The following is a 17,717-nucleotide window of genomic DNA, read 5'->3' as shown; positions in this document are numbered from 1 at the left end:
CCACTCTTCCACCAAGGCACCTGCAAGTTCCCAGACATTTCTGGGGGGAATGGCCCTAGCCCTCACCCTCCGATCCAACAGGTCCCAGAAGTGCTCAATGGGATTGAGATCCGGGCTGGCAATGGCAGAACACTGACATTCCTGTCTTGCAGGAAATCACGCACAGAACGAGCAGTATGGCTGGTGGCATTGTCATGCTGGAGGGTCATGTCAGGATGAGCCTGCAGGAAGGGTACCACATGAGGGAGGAGGATGTCTTCCCTGTAACGCACAGCGTTGAGATTGCCTGCAATGACAACAAGCTCAGTCCGATGATGCTGTGCTACACCGCCCCAGACCATGACGGACCCTCCACCTCCAAATCGATCCTGCTCCAAAGTACAGGCCTCAGTGTAACGCTGATTCCTTTGACGATAAACGCTGGTGAGGACCTGCCTTACAACAGGCCTACAAGACCTCAGTCCAGCCTCTCAGCCTATTGTGGACAGTCTGAGCACTGATGGAGGGATTGTGCGTTCCTGGTGTAACTCGGGCAGTTGTTGTTGCCATCCTGTACCTGTCCTGCAGGTGTGATGTTCGGATGTACCGATCCTGTGCAGGTGTTGTTACACGTGGTCTGCCACTGCGAGGATCAGCTGTCCGTCCTGTCTCCCTGTAGCGCTGTCTTAGGCGTCTCACAGTACGGACATTGCAATTTATTGCCCTGGCCACATCTGCAGGCCTCATGCCTCATTGCAGCATGCCTAAAGCACGTTCATGCAGATGAGCAGGGACCCTGGGCATCTTTCTTCTTGTGTTTTTCAGAGTCAGTAGAAAGACCTCTTTAGTGTCCTAAGTTTTCATAACTGTGACCTTAATTGCCTACCGTCTGTAAGCTGTTAGTGTCTTAACGACCGTTCCACAGGTGTGTAACGGATGTGAAATGGCTAGCTAGTTAGCGGGTACGCGCTAATAGCGTTTCAATCAGTTACGTCACTTGCTCTGAAACCTAGAAATAGTGTTGCCCCTTGCTCTGCAAGTGCCGCGGCTTTTGTGGAGCGATGGGTAACGATGCTTCGTGGGTGTCAGTTGTTGATGTGTGCAGAGGGTCCCTGGTTCGCGCCCGTGTCGGGGCGAGGGGACGGTTTAAAGTTATACTGTTACATTGATGCTGTTGACCCGGATCACTGGTTTTTGCGGGAAAAAAAGAGGAGGTTGAAAGGGGGGTGAGTGTAACAGATGTGAAATGGCTAGCTAGTTAGCGGGTACGCGCTAATAGCGTTTCAATCAGTTACGTCACTTGCTCTGAAACCTAGAAGTAGTGTTGCCCCTTGCTCTGCAAGGGCCGCGGCTTTTGTGGAGCGATGGGTAACGATGCTTCGTGGGTGACTGTTGTTGATGTGTGCAGAGGGTCCCTGGTTCGCACCCGTGTCGGGGCAAGGGGACGGTTTAAAGTTATACTGTTACAGGTGCATGCTCATTAATAGTTTATGGTTCATTGAACAAGCATGGGAAACAGTGTTTAAACCCTTTACAATGAAGATCTGTGAAGGTATTTGGATTTTTACGAATTATCTTTGAAAGACAGGGTCCTGAAAAAGGGACTTTTCTTTTTTTGCTGAGTTTATATATTTATGTTGGAATAATATTGTGAAAATTATGATAATGCCATTTTAATGTAAGAGTTGTTTGAAAAGATCGCCTGAAATGTCAGCCTGTTTTGGTGGGATGGAGTTTTGGCCTGCCGGTCACCAGGCGGTAAATTGCTTAATAGACCAATAACAAAGAGAGTTCCAAACCTCCAAACCATAGTTTTCAGTTTTCCCCTCCCCACGCAGACTGCTCCTAGACAGTCCTAGCAAATTCTTTCTAGAGAAATTGCTCTTTGCTAAGAAGCTGTTTTGTTTATTTTTATCCATTTGAATTGAAAACAATCACAGTAAGGTTACCCAGAAATGATTTGATATAAGAAAAGCACAAACATTAAAATTCCCATTACAAAGGAATCCATCTTTTCACTCTAAATCATTGCCAATACTTCACATTGTGGTTTACGAGAGGTTCTTATACACCCACAAACTATAAGTCTACAGCACATTTCTCCAGCAAAACATATAATTCTACCAACTTAGCTATTATACCTACGCCAGACCATAACGGATTTAGGAAGTGGTAAGAAATAAGTGACTTTTATGAAGTCATACGCCGACCATGATCTTCAACAATAATTAAGGACAGAGCAACCAAATCTGTATTTTCTGCACATGCTTTTTTTCAGTAGCCTCCTACATGGGTTTGGGAAGTAGGGAGGCCGGAGGTGCTGCAGCACCCTCTGATAAATTGAAATATAAATGATTTTGCCTTAAATTATTTTAGGCTACCGTTGTCTGAATAGACATAGGCCTAAATAAAAGCCTTCAAAATACTACACCAGAGAGCATCATTTAGCCACCGAGGAGCAATAGCATCTAAAAAATAGCTGTGGATTCAGCAAGCGTGGTAAATATGCAGTAGAACAGCTTGTTCTGTTGTGGCCATAGACATATAATTCATAGAAGGGTTATGGAACCTCTAACCCTGGGAATTTGACTGTTAAACTCATGGGTACATTGGCAATGGCTGCCAGTCCTGACTTGAATTGAAAATTCTATCTATGGATTATATTTCTATGGTTGGTTGCTGCTGTCAGTTTGCCTTTTGCAAATTTCAAAATACAATAGTGGGAAAAATATTCAGTTTGGAAAGCAAATGCCTACTGCTGAAAAGAGAAGATTGGGCACATATGTAAATTCAACGTCTATTTTTGATTTAGATTTGGTTGAGTTTTCATCTAATATGAATTCAACATGAAATCAACAAAACATGTCACCATGTTATTGGATTTAGGTGAAAAGTTGGGTGAAAAAAAGACAAAATGCCCTTAAATTGATTACTTTTTGCAAATCCAGTCAGTTTTCCCACGTTGATTCAACATCATCAGATTGATTTTTTGGGGGGTGAAATGATGTGGAAACAACGTTGATTCAACCAGTTTTTCCAAGTGGGATCTGTCTGTAGAAGCTGACAATTTTTCTTTCTCAACAACTCCTAATTTTGAGTGAACAGCAGTGTTTTCAAAGTATCTTATTTGAGATAGGCTATTGGCACGAGCACAATGGCCATCACCGGTGATTAGCCTAGGCTTCAACTTCACTGAATGGTTTGATGAGCATGAAAACGATGTAAACCATATGCCATGACGGACTTCGAATAGCCCCGCGATATGCAACTTTTTAGGGAAGTCAGGAACCAATATACTCAGTCAGTTAAGAAAGCTAAGGCTAGCTTTTTCAAACAGAAATGTGTATCCTGTAGCACAAATTCCAAAACGTTTTGCGACACTGTAAAGTCAATGGAGAATAAGATCACCTCCTCCCAGCTGCCCACTGCACTGAGGCTAGGAAACACCGTCATGACCAATAAATCTACGATAATCGATCATTTCAATAAGCATTTTTCTACGGCTGGCCATGCTTTCCACCTGGCTACCCCTACCCCGGCCAACAGCTCAGCACCCCCTGCAGCAACTTGCCCAAGACCCCCCGCTTCTCCTTCACCCAAATCCAGACAGCTGATGTTCTGAAATAGCTGCAAAATCTGGATCTCTACAAATTAGCTGGGCTAGACAATCTGGACCCACTCTTTCTAAAATTATCCGCCGAAATTGTTGCAACCCCTATTACTAGCCTGTTCAACCTCTCTTTCGTATTGTCTGAGATCCCCAAAGATTGGAAAACTGCCGTGGTCATCCCCCTCTTCAAAGGGGGAGACACTCTAGACCCAAACTGTTATAGACCTATATCCATCCTGCCCTGGCTTTCTAAAATCTTTGAAAGCCAAGTTAACAAACAGATCACCGACCATTTCTAATCCCACCGTACCTTCTCCACTATGCAATCTGGTTTCCGAGCTGGTCATGGGTGCACCTCAGCCTCAAGGTCCTAAACAATATCATAACCGCCATCGATAAAAGACAGTACTGTGCAGCCGTCTTCATCGACCTGGCCAAGGCTTTCGACTCTGTCAATCTCCGCATTCTTATCGGCAGACTCAATAGCCTTGGCTTCTCAAATGACTGCCTCTCCTGGTTCACCAACTACTTCTCAGATAGAGTTCAGTGTGTAAAATTGGAGGGCCTGTTGTCCGGACCTCTGGCAGTCTCTATGGGGGTGCCACAGGGCTCAAATCTCAGGGCGACTCTTTTCTCTGTATATATCAATGATGTCGCTCTTGCTGCTGGTGATTCTCTGATCCACCTCTACGCAGACGACACCATTCTGTATACATCTGGCCCTTCTTTGGACACTGTGCTAGCAAACCTCCAAACGAGCTTCAATGCCATACAACACTCCTTCCGTGGCTTCCAACTGCTTTTAAATGCTCTTCAATCGATTGCTGCCCGCACCTGCCCACCATCACTACTCTGGACGGTTCTGACTTAGAATATGTGGTCAACTACAAATACCTAGGTGTCTGATTAGACTGTAAACTCTCCTTCCAGACTCACATTAAAATTTAAAATTAAATCTAGAATCGTCTTCCTATTTTGCAACAAAGCCTCCTTCACTCATCCTGCCAAACATACCCTCATAAAACTGACTATCCTACCGATCCTTGACTTCGGCGATGTCATTCACAAAATAGCCTCCAACACTCTACTCAGGAAACTGGATGTAGTCTATCACAGTGCCATCTGTTTTGTCACCAAAGCGCCATATACTACCCACCACCGTGACCTGTATGCTCTCGTTGGCTGGCCCTCGCTACATATTCGTTGCCAATCCCACTGGCTCCAGGTCATCTAGAAGTCTTTGCTAGGTAAAGCCTCACCTTATCTCAGCTCACTGGTCACCATAGCAACACCCACCCGTAGCACGCGCTCCAGCAGGTATATTTCACTGGTCATCCCCAAAGCCAACACTTCCTTTGGCCGCCTTTCCTTTCAGTTCTCTGCTGCCAATGACTGAAACGAATTGCAAAAATCACTGAAACTGAAGTCTTATTTCTCCCTCTCTAACTTTAAGCATCAGCTGTCAGAGCAGCTTACCAATCACTGTACCTGTACACAGCCAATCTGTAAATAGCACACCCAACTACCTCATCCCCATATTGTTATTTATCCTCTTGCTCTTTTGCACCCCAGTATCTCTACTTGCACATCATCATCTGCACATCTATCACTCCAGTGTTAATGCTAAATTGTAATTATGTCACCTCTATGGCCTATTTATTGCCTTACGTCCCTACTCTTCTACATTTGCACACACTGTACATAGATTTGATTTGATTTTAAGTTTTTATTTTGTGTTATTGACTGTACGGTTGTTTGTGTGTAACTCTGTGTTGTTGTTTTTGTCACACTGCTTTGCTTTTTCTTGGCCAGGTCACAGTTGTAAATGAGAACTTGTTCTCAACTGGCCTACCTGGTTAAATAAAGGTGAAATAAAAAAATATCGTAGAGGATTTTAATAAAGTTCAGCTTTCTACAACTTTAGTCCCGCCCTGTTCAGCCCTCGCCCATGCTCATAATGCTCAATGGTCCCACCGCCCACTCTGCTTCTCTCGCTTTCCTTGAGGAGAGTGCATAGTTATGAACTTGAAAATGTATTAAGAAACCAATTAGGCACATTTGGGCAGTTTTGATACAACATTTTGTCTAAAACTAAAACTTTGCACATACACTGCTCCCATCTAGTGGCCAAAATCGAAATTGCGCCTAACCTGGAATATTACATTTTGCCCTTTCTCTTGCATCTCAAAGACGATGGGGGAAAAAACACATGTTTTTTTCTTTGTATTATCTTTTTCCAGATCTAAAGTGTTATATTCTCCTACATTACTTTCACATTTTCACAAACTTCAAAGTGTTTTCTTTCAAATGGTATCAAGAATATGCATATCCTTGCTTCAGGTCCTGAGCTACAGGCAGTTAGATTTGGGTATGTCATTTTAGGCGATTTAAAAAAAAAAAAGGGTCTGATCCTTAATTAAGGCTATAGAGTGTTCAGAACAAACAGAAATGTAAATTGTGGACTTGCAACACATTTACCTGGTTCACAGCAAACCGGGAACATTCCCAGGACATTAAATAACATTCCCATTAAGTTTTAGTTAGGCTTTTATCTAACATTAGGATGATAACATCCCAAAAACATTTCAATAATGTTTTTGATGAAGAATTACATTTGATTCTTTTCAGAAAATGTTTTAAATTAAATATCCTTAGAATGTTCTAACATTCACTCAAATGTTGTACACACCATCTGTAAAAAAACACCACAGAACATTCCACTAATGTTCTTATTGGGTTTCCAGGTAATGTAATAAGAAACTGTGTTCTGGGAACGTTCTTTTACCACCAGGCAAATGTTTTATACAAACATTGTATTATCATCAACACAACTGGACCGTTTTGTGTTATTATAACTTTTAGGGCAACCTAATGAATGTTCTGGGAACGTTCACAGAACAAATTTTGGTTTGCTGGTTAACTGTCATTTTTGTCATGTCATTGCAGTTGCTCCCATTCTCCAGCAGCCCCAGCCCAAGCACTCAGTGGCTTTCTTCATTATGTTTCTTAGGAGGCTGTACTGTAGTCAGTGGGATTTATAAGTAATCAGAGGCAGAATGGCCACAGCAAAATTCTGGCAAATGAGAGATGGGCTGGTCCATCTTTAGCCCAGTGGGTCTGACTACATTGGGGATTTTGTGCCGAATTAACATTATTTGGCTAATATTGGGCTGATTTCTGCTCCCAGTCAGTTTGATGAATAATCAAGTTATGCAATGTGTACAGATTACTTTGTTAATGAATCATGTTTTCAAATTGACAAAATTGTGGTTAGAGGAACCACAATATATTATTTGAATCAGTGCACAGGCTATATTTTTGGAATATACCAAGTTTGCTTAGGTATGTTTCTCATTTTTGTCATTTTTGTTATTGTTGTTACCCCCATTTTTTTTTCAAAGCATCCACTGACCCAAGGCCCATGACATGTTCTGTTAATACCCACTGGGCACTGTCACGTTCCTGACCTTATTTCCTTTGTTTAGCCTTGTTTAGTTGGTCAGGACGTGAGCTGGGTGGGCATTCTATGTTATGTGTTTCTATGTAAGGGTTCATTGTATTGGCCTGATATGGTTCTGAATCAGAGGCAGGTGTTTGTCATTGTCTCTGATTGGGAACCATATTAAGGTAGACTTTCTCACTGTTTGTTTGTGGGTGATTGTTGCCGTGTCTGTGTTTGTTTGCCACACGGTACTGTTTTCGTTCGTTTGTTCCTGTTCGTGCGTTCATGTTTTATATGTTCTCAAGTTCAGGTCTGTTCACGTCCTTTATTATTTTGTTAGTGTTCTGTTTGTTGGATTTTGCATTCAAATTCATCATCATGAACATTTACCACGCTGCGCCTTGGTCCTCCTCTCTTCCACCTAACGACGAGCGTTACAGGCACACACTAGCTGAATCAACGTTGTTTCCACATCATTTCAACAACATTACATTGAACCAACGGGGGATAGACGTTGAATCAGTGATTTTAAAGTACTACTTAAGTCATTTTCTAGGGTATCTGTACTTTACTATTATATTTTGGACTACTTTTACTTCACTAAAGAAACTAATGTACTCTTTACTCCATACATTTTCCCTTAAACCCAAAAGTACATTTTGAATGCTTAGCAGGACAGGAAAGTTGTCAAGTTCGCACACTTATCAAGAGAACGTCCCTGGTCATCTCTACTGCATCTGATCTGCCAGACTCACTAAACACACATGCTTCATTTGTAAATGATGTCTGAATGTTGGAGTGTGCTGCTGGCTATCTGTTAAATATTTTTTTAAATGAAAATGGTACCTTCTGGTGTGCTTAATATAAGGAATTTGAAATGATTTATACTTTTACTTTTGATAGTTAAATATATTTTAGCAATTACATTTACTTTGGATACTTAAGTATATTTAAAACCAAATACTTTTAGACAAGTAGTATTTTATTGGGTGACTTTCACATTGACTTGAGTCATTTTCTATTAAGGTATCTTTACTTTTACTCTATTATGACAATTGGGTACTTATTGCACCACGTCGTTGAATTGATGTCTGTACCCAGTTGGTAGCTTCTATTCTACATATCTCATTTCATACCATGATCATCCCTCCAAATAATGACAACTTAATAATACATGTTGGGTTTCATTTCTTTGAGATTAAAATGGAATGCTTAATTTAATAGAATTGTATTTATTTAATACACACAAGCAATGTACAGACATTCAGATATTTGCATATAGGAAATAATACACTGGAAACCAAAAGTCTTCATGATCATTTTATGTATTTTTGTTTTTCAAAGAAGGAAATGTTACCAAGCAACAAAGGAGACATTTTCAACATAATGGTATCTGTTAAATTGAACTTCCTTACTGGTGGTAGTTGGACAGTTGGAGGAGAGAATGAGAATGGGATACTGTTGCCTAATGTCTATAGGAGGCACTTGTCCCAAGGAATAACGGGCTCAAATCCTCCCTAGCACGCCATCTAGAGGTGATGGAAAGTAGCATATTTGCTAAGTGCCACTTATAGCAGAAGATAAGAGTTCAGAGAAAGAAGGAAAATGCCATTTTGTTGTTTGCAAAGTACTCATAGTACTGTTAAATGGTTGGTCACACTCAAAGTACTCAGAGGCTTGCAGCTTGGCACATTTCAGAGCCTTCCTGGAATACACAAATGAAAATGGTGATTATTATTTTCTTATTGTATATTCTTGCTTCAAAGTTGTACAGCGGCTTAAAAGACGATTACCGTACAAAAGTAACCATTTATGTTATTGCATTTTGAATGTCAAATTGCTATTGAATAAGATTGCAGTAATTAAGGCCCAAACCACACCTCTTTTGTGCTGTCAGGGGGCTGCTTCACTCTCATGTTTTATGGATCAACATCAGTGTGGCATCAATGTCACTGTCCTCACTATTCACTAGTATTGGCAGGCGTTAACTTACATCCAGGCATGAGACTTCACAAAGCAGGCAATGTCATCACGGATGTCATCATCAACGAAGGCTGGAAGGGCAGAAACAGTCATACAGTCAGTACAGTTCCCGTCAATTACCTAAGGCCTTTGTGTGCACATTGCCTAAGGCCTTTGTGTGCACATTAGCGAACCTTAAAACGGTTCGCTAACGTAGGACTAAACGGAGTGAGTGTGATTACGAAACCCACTAGTTCTATTCTCTTGTCTTGTCTCATGACACAAGAACAATCCATCTGTTTGTTCGTTCATTCATTCATTCATTCATTAGCGCAGGACAAGGTTGGTCACAAGGCTGGTGTTTAAGGCAGACTTTAGGTCCAAACTGCAGATAACTGGACCAACCAAGTTACAGTGAGAGCACGAAGGGAATTGAGAGAGATTATGTATTTGGACATTTTAAAACAGCAGTACCTGGAGGTGTGTTGTTGAACACCAAAGTAAGGGTTTGACGTGATCAAAAGCCTGACGTTTATTATTTCATTCATTTTTTCATACATACATGTACTGTACATACATACATGCAGGCATTTGATGACATTGTGCTAATAAGGTTGTGGACGGAAAGATGTTTGTACTCACAGCTGCACTCTGTCTTACAGAGATTGAGAGAGCGAGTGGTGTTGGAGGAGACGCAGGCGAGGCGATTGCTCAGCTGGAAGAGACCAAAAAAGCTGAAGGACAGGGTCTTGATCGGCTTGAATGGCCTGAACGGCTTGCGCATCGGCTTACGTGGCGGTGGCTTGCGGCTGTGTCCGTGACCTTTGAACTGCTTTGGGATGTGTCTCTTCCTCCTGTTCCCCTTTCTCTCGTTCAGTTCCTCTCCTTCTTGCTCGTCCAGCTCCGCCTCTAACTCTTCCAGGTCCTCCTCGTCCAGCTCATCCTCGTCAACCTCATCTTCATCACCCTCGTCCTCATAGCCGCCAAACTCTTCCTCCTCCGCCGCTTTGCTTTCTTGCGCCTCAACTTTGTCATGTTCTTCCTCATCACCAGTGGACTCCTCGGCCTCACGCTTGTTCCTTCCTCTCGCAGGACGCCCTGGTCTCGGTCTCGGTCTCTTCCCCTCAGGCCTCTCTGATCTTGGGCTCACTCCCTCTGTTTCCCCAGTAGGTGTTGGTTGCATTCCCCCGGGCTTTCCTATAGGTCTTGGACTCTTTCCCCCAGGCTTCCCATTAGGTCTAGGCTTGTCCTCTTCTCCCTCAGAACTAACTCCATCTTCCTTTGACTCAACATCTCTACCTGGACGTTTGCGCCCGAAAAGTCTCACAGGTCTCCTGCTGATGGGGCGCCTTTTGGGTTTATGCAGGATAGGTTTGCGCAGGACAAGGCTGGTCACAAGGCTGGTGTTTAAGCCAGACTTTAGGTCCAAACTGCAGATAACTGGACCAACCAAGTCACAGTGAGAGCAGGAAGGGAATAGAGAGAGATTATATATTTGGACGTTTTAAAACAGCAGTACCTGGAGGTGTGTTGTTGAACACCAAAGTAAGGGTTTGACATGATCAAAAGCCTGACATGATCCTCAGGGTGCCATCATTAAAGGGGAAGTTCAGTATTTTACAACTTGATGTTAGATGGTTCCTCACCCTGAAAGTAGTCTGTAAAATAAACTGTAATCCATGTTTTTTTTTCTTTAAACAGCCACTACAAACTTCAGCTAACCTTAGGAACCGCTAGCTAGGGGCAACCGTGCAATGTTTTTTTTAATGGCCAAATCACCTTTAATGAACTTTAATCAATTATTGAGTTTATCTCACTTGATTTGGCCATTGAATTTTGTAAATTGCCCCTATCATTCCAATTGATTTTAGCTGAAGTTCACTGAAGTTTGTAGTGGCTCTTTAAAGAAAAAAAATCTCCAGGTCCATAGACTACTAGGTTGACGACCCCTTTAACATTAAATTGTAAAATATTGAACTTCCCCTTTAACTAAATTTGAGACGTTGTTCAGTGACATTGATGTTTTTTGCTATCTCACACCACCTTCAAGTAATCTCTCGAAACTCGCAGAAATACAATAGGCCTACATAGAATTCACAACCCACTTTTGGCCAAGACGTCGTCCAGTTCAACACCTGTTGCTGCATTTTTCTCATTCATATTGAATTGGTCAGCAGCCTCTGCCAGTTTGTCCTTCAGCTCACATTTGGAGAGCAGCAGCCCCTCAGACAGGCTGGGAACCAGGGTTGCTACAGCCAACACCACCAGCAGCTCCAGCTTCATGTTGTCTTTGGGTGATCTGTTTAGAATGGTATGGAAAGATATAGGATAACAAAAATACATGATTATCCTACAAAGATAAGCTGTAAGGCTGTTCTACACAAAGGGCACAATTGAAGAGTTTCATTCCAAAACACTATACTATCAGGAATCAAGGTAAGACCCAGATGCAGACTGTGTCGAAGTAACAATGTTTATTACAGCAATGGGGCAAAGGAACAGGACGGCAGTCAGGGTCAGGGTCAGGTCAGGCAGAGGTCTGTAATCCAGAGGTGGGGCAAAGGCACAGGACGGCAGGCAGTCTCAGTGGCAGGCAGAGTGGTCAGGCGGGTGGGTACAAGGTCAGGACGTGCAAGGGTCAAAAACCAGGAGGACGAGAAAAGAGAGACTGGGGAAAAGCAGGAGCTGACACAAAAACACTGGTTGGCTTGACAAACAAGACAAACTGGCAACAGACAAACAGAGAACACTTGATTGGAGTCCACCTGTGGTAAATTCAATTGATTGGACATGATTTGGAAAGGCACACACCTGTCTATATAAGGTCTCACAGTTGACAGTGCATGTCAGAGCAAAAACCAAACCATGAGGTTGAAGGAATTGTCCGTAGAGCTCCGAGACAGGATTGTGTCGAGGCACAGATCTGGGAAAGGGTACCAAAAAATGTCTGCAGCATTGAAGGTCCCCAAGAACAAATCGAAAAGTTTAAAAAGTTTGGAACCACCAAGACTCTTCCTAGAGCTGGCCGCATGGCCAAACTGAGCAATCGCGGGAGAAGGGGCCTTGGTCAGGGATGTGACCAATAACCTGTTGGTCACTCATACAGAGCCCAGAGTTCCTCTGTGGAGATGGGAGAACCTTAGAGAAGGACAACCATCTCTGCAGCACACCATCAATCAGGCCTTCATGGTAGAGTGGCCAGACAGAAGCCACTCCTCAGTAAAAGGCACATGACAGCCCGCTTGAAGTTTGCCAAAAGGCACCTAAAGGACTTTCAGACCATGAGAAACAAGATTATCTGGTGTGATGAAACCAAGATTTAACTTTTTAGCCTGAATGCCAAGCATCACGTCTGGAGGAAACCAGGCACCGGTCATCACCTGGCCAATACCATCCCTACGGTGAAGCTCGTGGTGGAAGCATCATGCTGTGGGGATGTTTTTCAGCAGCAGGGACTGGTGGACCAGTCAGGATCGAGGGAAAGATGAACAGAGCAAAGTACAGAGTGATCCTTGATGAAAACCTGCTCCAGAGCGCTCAGGACCTCAGACTGGGGTGAAGGTTCACCTTCCAACAGGACAAGGACCCTAAGCACACAGCCAAGACAACGTTGCTCCAGGACAAGTCTCTGAATGTCCTTCAGTGGCCCAGCCAGAGCCCGGACTTGAACCCGATTGAACATCTCTGGAGAGACCTGAAAATAGCTGTGCAGTGACGCTCCCCATCCAACCTGATAGAGCTTGAGAGGATATGCAGAGAAGAAGGGGGGAAAAAAACAAATACAGGTGTGCCAAGCTTGTAGCGTCATACCCAAGAAGACTCAAGGCTGTAATTGCTGCCAAAGGTGCTTCAACAAAGTACTGAGTAAAATGGTCTGAATACTTATGTAAATGTGATATTTCAGTTTTTTTTTAAATGTAAATTTGCAACAATTTCTATAAACCTGTTTTTTCTTTGTCATTAAAGTAAGGCTGTAACGTAACAAAATGTGGACAAAATCAAGGGGTCTGAATACTTTCCGAAGGAACTGCATACAGCAATTCTTCACATTTGTTTTTTTTCATCAGAAATTATTGCTTACACTATATCCATTTTCTGAAATGTTGGTAAATTAGCTTTTATTGTTTAAAGAACTTATGAAAGAGATGGATGGTTTTTCACCATCTAATCATGGCATGGTGTTCAATGACAGACGTGTATTTGTTTGAAATCTATCACTTGATGGTTTAATTTCAGAGAGACAAATAATCATGTTTTGTGGCAAAACGCTATATATCCTTCTCACTCTCAGAGGAATAAGTAGCACTGCTGGGTTTTACACAGTCAAATGTGATAAATAACTACATTTTTAATAAAGAACTTATAATACATGTGTGACGTCAATATATAAACCAAATTAATCAATACAGTAATATGAGATCTGTATGTAAAATATTTTCTTTTGACATTTTAGTCATTTAGCAGACGTCCTTATCCAGATTGACTTACAGTTAGTGCGTTCATCTTAAGATAACTAGGTGAGACAACCACATATCACAGTCAAATATACAGGATAGCAACATTCCATTCCAGCTAAACAATATATAGCATTTTGCAACAAAAACCCATTTTAATACACATCTAAAATCTATTAATTAAAAATCTGAGAACAGTAATATTTTACACACACGAAGGTACCTAAAGAATATCCTTTTGGAATGAAACTCTTCAATTCAAGTTCATGAGAGGCTTTACATTATTGTTGTCGGCAAAAAAAGATGAAACCTGAGCAGGTAATTGAAGGATTTTTCAACCAACACTCTCATGTATGTTTTAAAATGTTTTGTCAAGTGTACGTATAGTGTATTCACCATAACCAATATATTTCAAAGCTATCACCGTGAGGGATGAATAAACATCAAGTTTTTTATTTATTCTTGTATTTAAATATAAAAAATATATACAATTCTAAAATGTATATTTATTTATGTATTTACATTTGTATATTTCTGAGCTAGCTAGCAAATCGGTGATGTTGTGAGAACTCAATTATCAAAACATGCATTTTCTCAAAGTACATCACATTTCTCAGAAGTATCTCTACGACCATAACATTGACTTTTCACTGAACATTCAACACAGGTCAAAACAATGAGTCCGTTAAATAAAAATGTCCTTACCAGTCGTTCCGATCAGGTAAGCGATGAACAGTGTTCCGTGTAAAATAGCACAGCTGATCGAGCTGTACCTACTCTTCTGTGTCTGGCAGACAACACATCAGGGTTTTTATACGGGAAGGATGGGTAGCCGGACGGGTAGCCAGGTGGGCCAATTCTTCACATTTTGTTCTCAGGCCATTGGGTGATAACCCATCACGTCAGCAAAGTAATGGAAAGTACAGTATGTACACAGACACTGTAGATCTTAATTGCAAAGGTGGGAGTGAAGCTTAGGTGTTAAAGGGCAAGTCTGCGTTAGCACAATGTAGCATGAGAACAATGATATAAAGATGACACAAACTCTAACCATCACTTTAAACCAGGATTGGGCAATCTGGTCACCTGTCAGGGCTGGTGTCGGTGCAGTTTTTTGTTCCAGCCAAGCAGTAACGGGCTACACCTGACATGATTCTTATCTAAAGGACCTCAGTGGCAGTCATAATTGACTCCTCGTTTTATCATCACTTTCATCTGTGTTTGTCGTTCAGGTTACTAACACTTTGGTCCATCCGAGACCAACTGTGACCTGTTCAAATGGACTTCACTTTATCCCAAAATCAAACATTCCACAAACACATGATCCCATGATATTACTGTGTATTATACAACTGAACACAATGAAAACACATGTTTGCAAGGTGTACCACACTAAGCATACATGGTTGACTGGTTAGCTGGCATTTATTTTTATTTTTGCCTAGTCACTGTGATCACCTGATTATGTCAATTACTGTGGGTGTCGAGATGAGAACTCAAGACTGAAGCTATAACAATGTGTAATATGAGCCCCATCCTGCCTACCATTTAACTCACAATACCTTGAATGGAAACCATAACCAATCATCAAGAACTTAAGATGCCATCATGTTTTCTTTGTCTTTCTTTGCGTTTTCTGAACAAAACGTTCAGAAATGTGGTTCTGTATTCAATAACCAAACACTATGTCCCCCTACACACTCAGGTTGTACAAATGATGTATAACTCACTTGAGACAACGGTTGTGTAAACATTTTTGTGCAGACAAACTCTCCATTGTATCACAAATGTGTTGTACTGTCTCAAATGTGTTGTACAATCTATGTGTACACTACCTATTAATCAGACAATCCAGGCTCATGTCTTCCTATCAGGTCCACTGGGTTTGCGTAATGTCCCGAGCTGTTCAGAATATGTGGGTACTATCGCTTGGTAAAAGCACATACAGTCGGAAGTTTACATACACCTTAGCCAACTACATTTAAACTCAGTCTTTCCCAATTCCTGACACTTAATCCCTGTCTTAGGTCATTTAGGATCACCACTTTATTTTAAGAATGTGAAATGTGAGAATAATAGTAGAGAGAATGATTTATTTCAGCTTTAATTTATTTCATCACATTCCCAGTGGGTCAGAAGTTTACATACACTCAATTAGTATTTGGTAGCATTGCCTTTAAATTGTTTAACTTGGGTCAAACGTTTCAGGTAGCCTTCCACAAGCTTCCCACAATAAGTTGGGTGAATTTTGGCCCATTCCTCCTGACAGAGCTGGTGTAACTGAGTCAGGTTTGTAGATCTCCTTGCTCGCACACACTTTTTCAGTTCTGCCCACAAATTTTCTATAGGATTGAGGTCAGGGCTTTGTGATGGCCACTCCAATACCTTGACTTTGTTGTCTTTAAACCATTTTGCCACAACTTTGGAAGTATGCTTGGGGTCATTGTCCATTTGGAAGACCCATTTGCGACCAAGCTTTAACTTCCTGACTGATGTCTTGAGATGTTGCTTCAATATATCCACATAATTTTCCTTCTGCATGATGCCATCTATTTTGTGAAGTGCACCAGTCCCTCTTGCAGCAAAGCACCCCCACAACATGATGCTGCCACGTGCTTCACGGTTGGGATGGTGTTCTTCGGCTTGCAAGCCTCCCCCTTTTCCTACAAACATAACGATAGTCATTAAGGCCAAACAGTTCTATTTTTGTTTCATCAGACCAGAGGACATTTCTCCAAAAAGTACGATCTTTGTCCCCATGTGCAGTTTCAAACCGTAGTCTGGCTTTTTTATGGCGGTTTTGGAGCAGTGGCTTCTTCCTTGCTGAGCGGCCTTTCGGGTTATTTTGATATAGGACTTGTTTTACTGTGGATATAGATACTTTTGTACCTGTTTCCTCCAGCATCTTCACAAGGTCCTTTGCTGTTCTTCTGGGATTGATTTGCACTTTTCGCACCAAAGTACGTTCATCTCTAGGAGACAGAACGCGTCTCCTTCCTGAGCGGTATGAAGGCTGCGTGGTCCCATGGTGTTTATACTTGCATACAATTGTTTGTACAGATGAACGTCATACAGGCATTTGGAAATTGCTCCCAAGGATGAACCAGACTTGTGGAGGTCCACAATTTTTTCTGAGGTCTTGGCTGATTTCTTTTGATTTTCCCATGATGTCAAGCAAAGAGGCACTGAGTTTGAAGGTAGGCCTTGAAATACATCCACAGGTACACTTCCAATTGACTCAAATGATGTCAAATAGCCTATCAGAAGCTTCTAAAGCCATGACATAATTTTTGGGAATTTTCCAAGCTGTTTAAAGGCACAGTCAACTTAGTGTATGTAAACTTCTGACCAACTGGAATTGTGATACAGTGAATTATAAGTGAAATAATCTGTCTGTAAACAATTGTTAGAAAAATTACCTGCGTCATGCACAAAGTAGATGTCCTAACCGACTTGCCAAAGCTATAGTTTGTTAACAAGACATTTATGGAGTGGTTGACAAACTAGTTTTAATGACTCCAACCTAAGTGTATGTAAACTTCCGACTTCAACTGTATGTCATGTTTGCTGTTGAACAGGTTCTGTGTCATTTTAATAAGTTTACTCCTTCTTTTGTTTTTTAAAGTCCCAAACATTCAGTGGACCAAGGGCCATGACATTCTACTTCCTTATAGTTTAGATCTCTTGTTTCACACCAGAATCATCCCTCCAGATAATGATTGTTGCCCTAAACGAGTACCTGAAGAATCTTTATAACAACAGGAATGTTTCCTTTTGTGGCAACTTTGATTTGCAGTGGGAGCAACCTGCACTTTTTAAAGAGATGGGATTCACCCTAACCGCAGGGGTTCCAGGAGTATTTCCGGCAACATTGTAAACTGTTTTGGAGACTGACAGACAGGGTCTGATAGTGATCCAGTCCTTCCTGGCAGAATAAGCAACAGAGGACTTGGAAACCATATCAACTCCCGTAGAAATGTCTCTGGTTTTTGTGAGTAAACTAAATTATGTTCCTCTAAATCAGCCTTCTACTGAGTTTATAAAAACTGTCATCTCCTACCATTCTGATAGATTGGAGACTTTCAGAAAACGTGGTTGTAACATTATTCATGTATTTGTTATTCCATTGGTTACCTCGAGACTGATGCCCCAGAGTGGCCCACATATTGAATATGGCACTTTTAAATGTTAGAGCAATCACTGGAAAACCATTCTCGTGAATGACCTCATTACTGAGTGCAAAGTTCATTGCATGTTTCCCACTGAAACA

The 17,717-nt window shown here is 41.7% G+C and overlaps 1 protein-coding gene across 1 annotated transcript; it reads right to left on the bottom strand.

Moving 5' to 3' along the window:
* Window positions 1-8,338: 8,338 nt before the first annotated feature.
* On the bottom strand, window positions 8,339-14,221 carry LOC120027253 (histone-lysine N-methyltransferase SETD1B-like). Its single transcript, XM_038972162.1, has 5 exons — window positions 14,153-14,221; window positions 11,099-11,292; window positions 9,636-10,433; window positions 9,025-9,085; window positions 8,339-8,736 (listed from the first exon to the last, which is right to left on the bottom strand). The coding sequence occupies exons 2-5, from the start codon at window positions 11,274-11,276 to the stop codon at window positions 8,589-8,591; spliced, it is 1,185 nt and encodes a 394-aa protein (XP_038828090.1). The 5' UTR covers window positions 11,277-11,292; window positions 14,153-14,221; the 3' UTR covers window positions 8,339-8,588.
* Window positions 14,222-17,717: the final 3,496 nt, after the last annotated feature.

This window comes from Salvelinus namaycush, chromosome 2 (assembly GCF_016432855.1).
Source record: "Salvelinus namaycush isolate Seneca chromosome 2, SaNama_1.0, whole genome shotgun sequence".
Taxonomy (NCBI): Eukaryota; Metazoa; Chordata; class Actinopteri; order Salmoniformes; family Salmonidae; genus Salvelinus; species Salvelinus namaycush.
The sequence above is the reverse complement of the archived record's forward strand: the minus strand, read 5'-3'. Positions and strand labels throughout refer to the sequence as shown.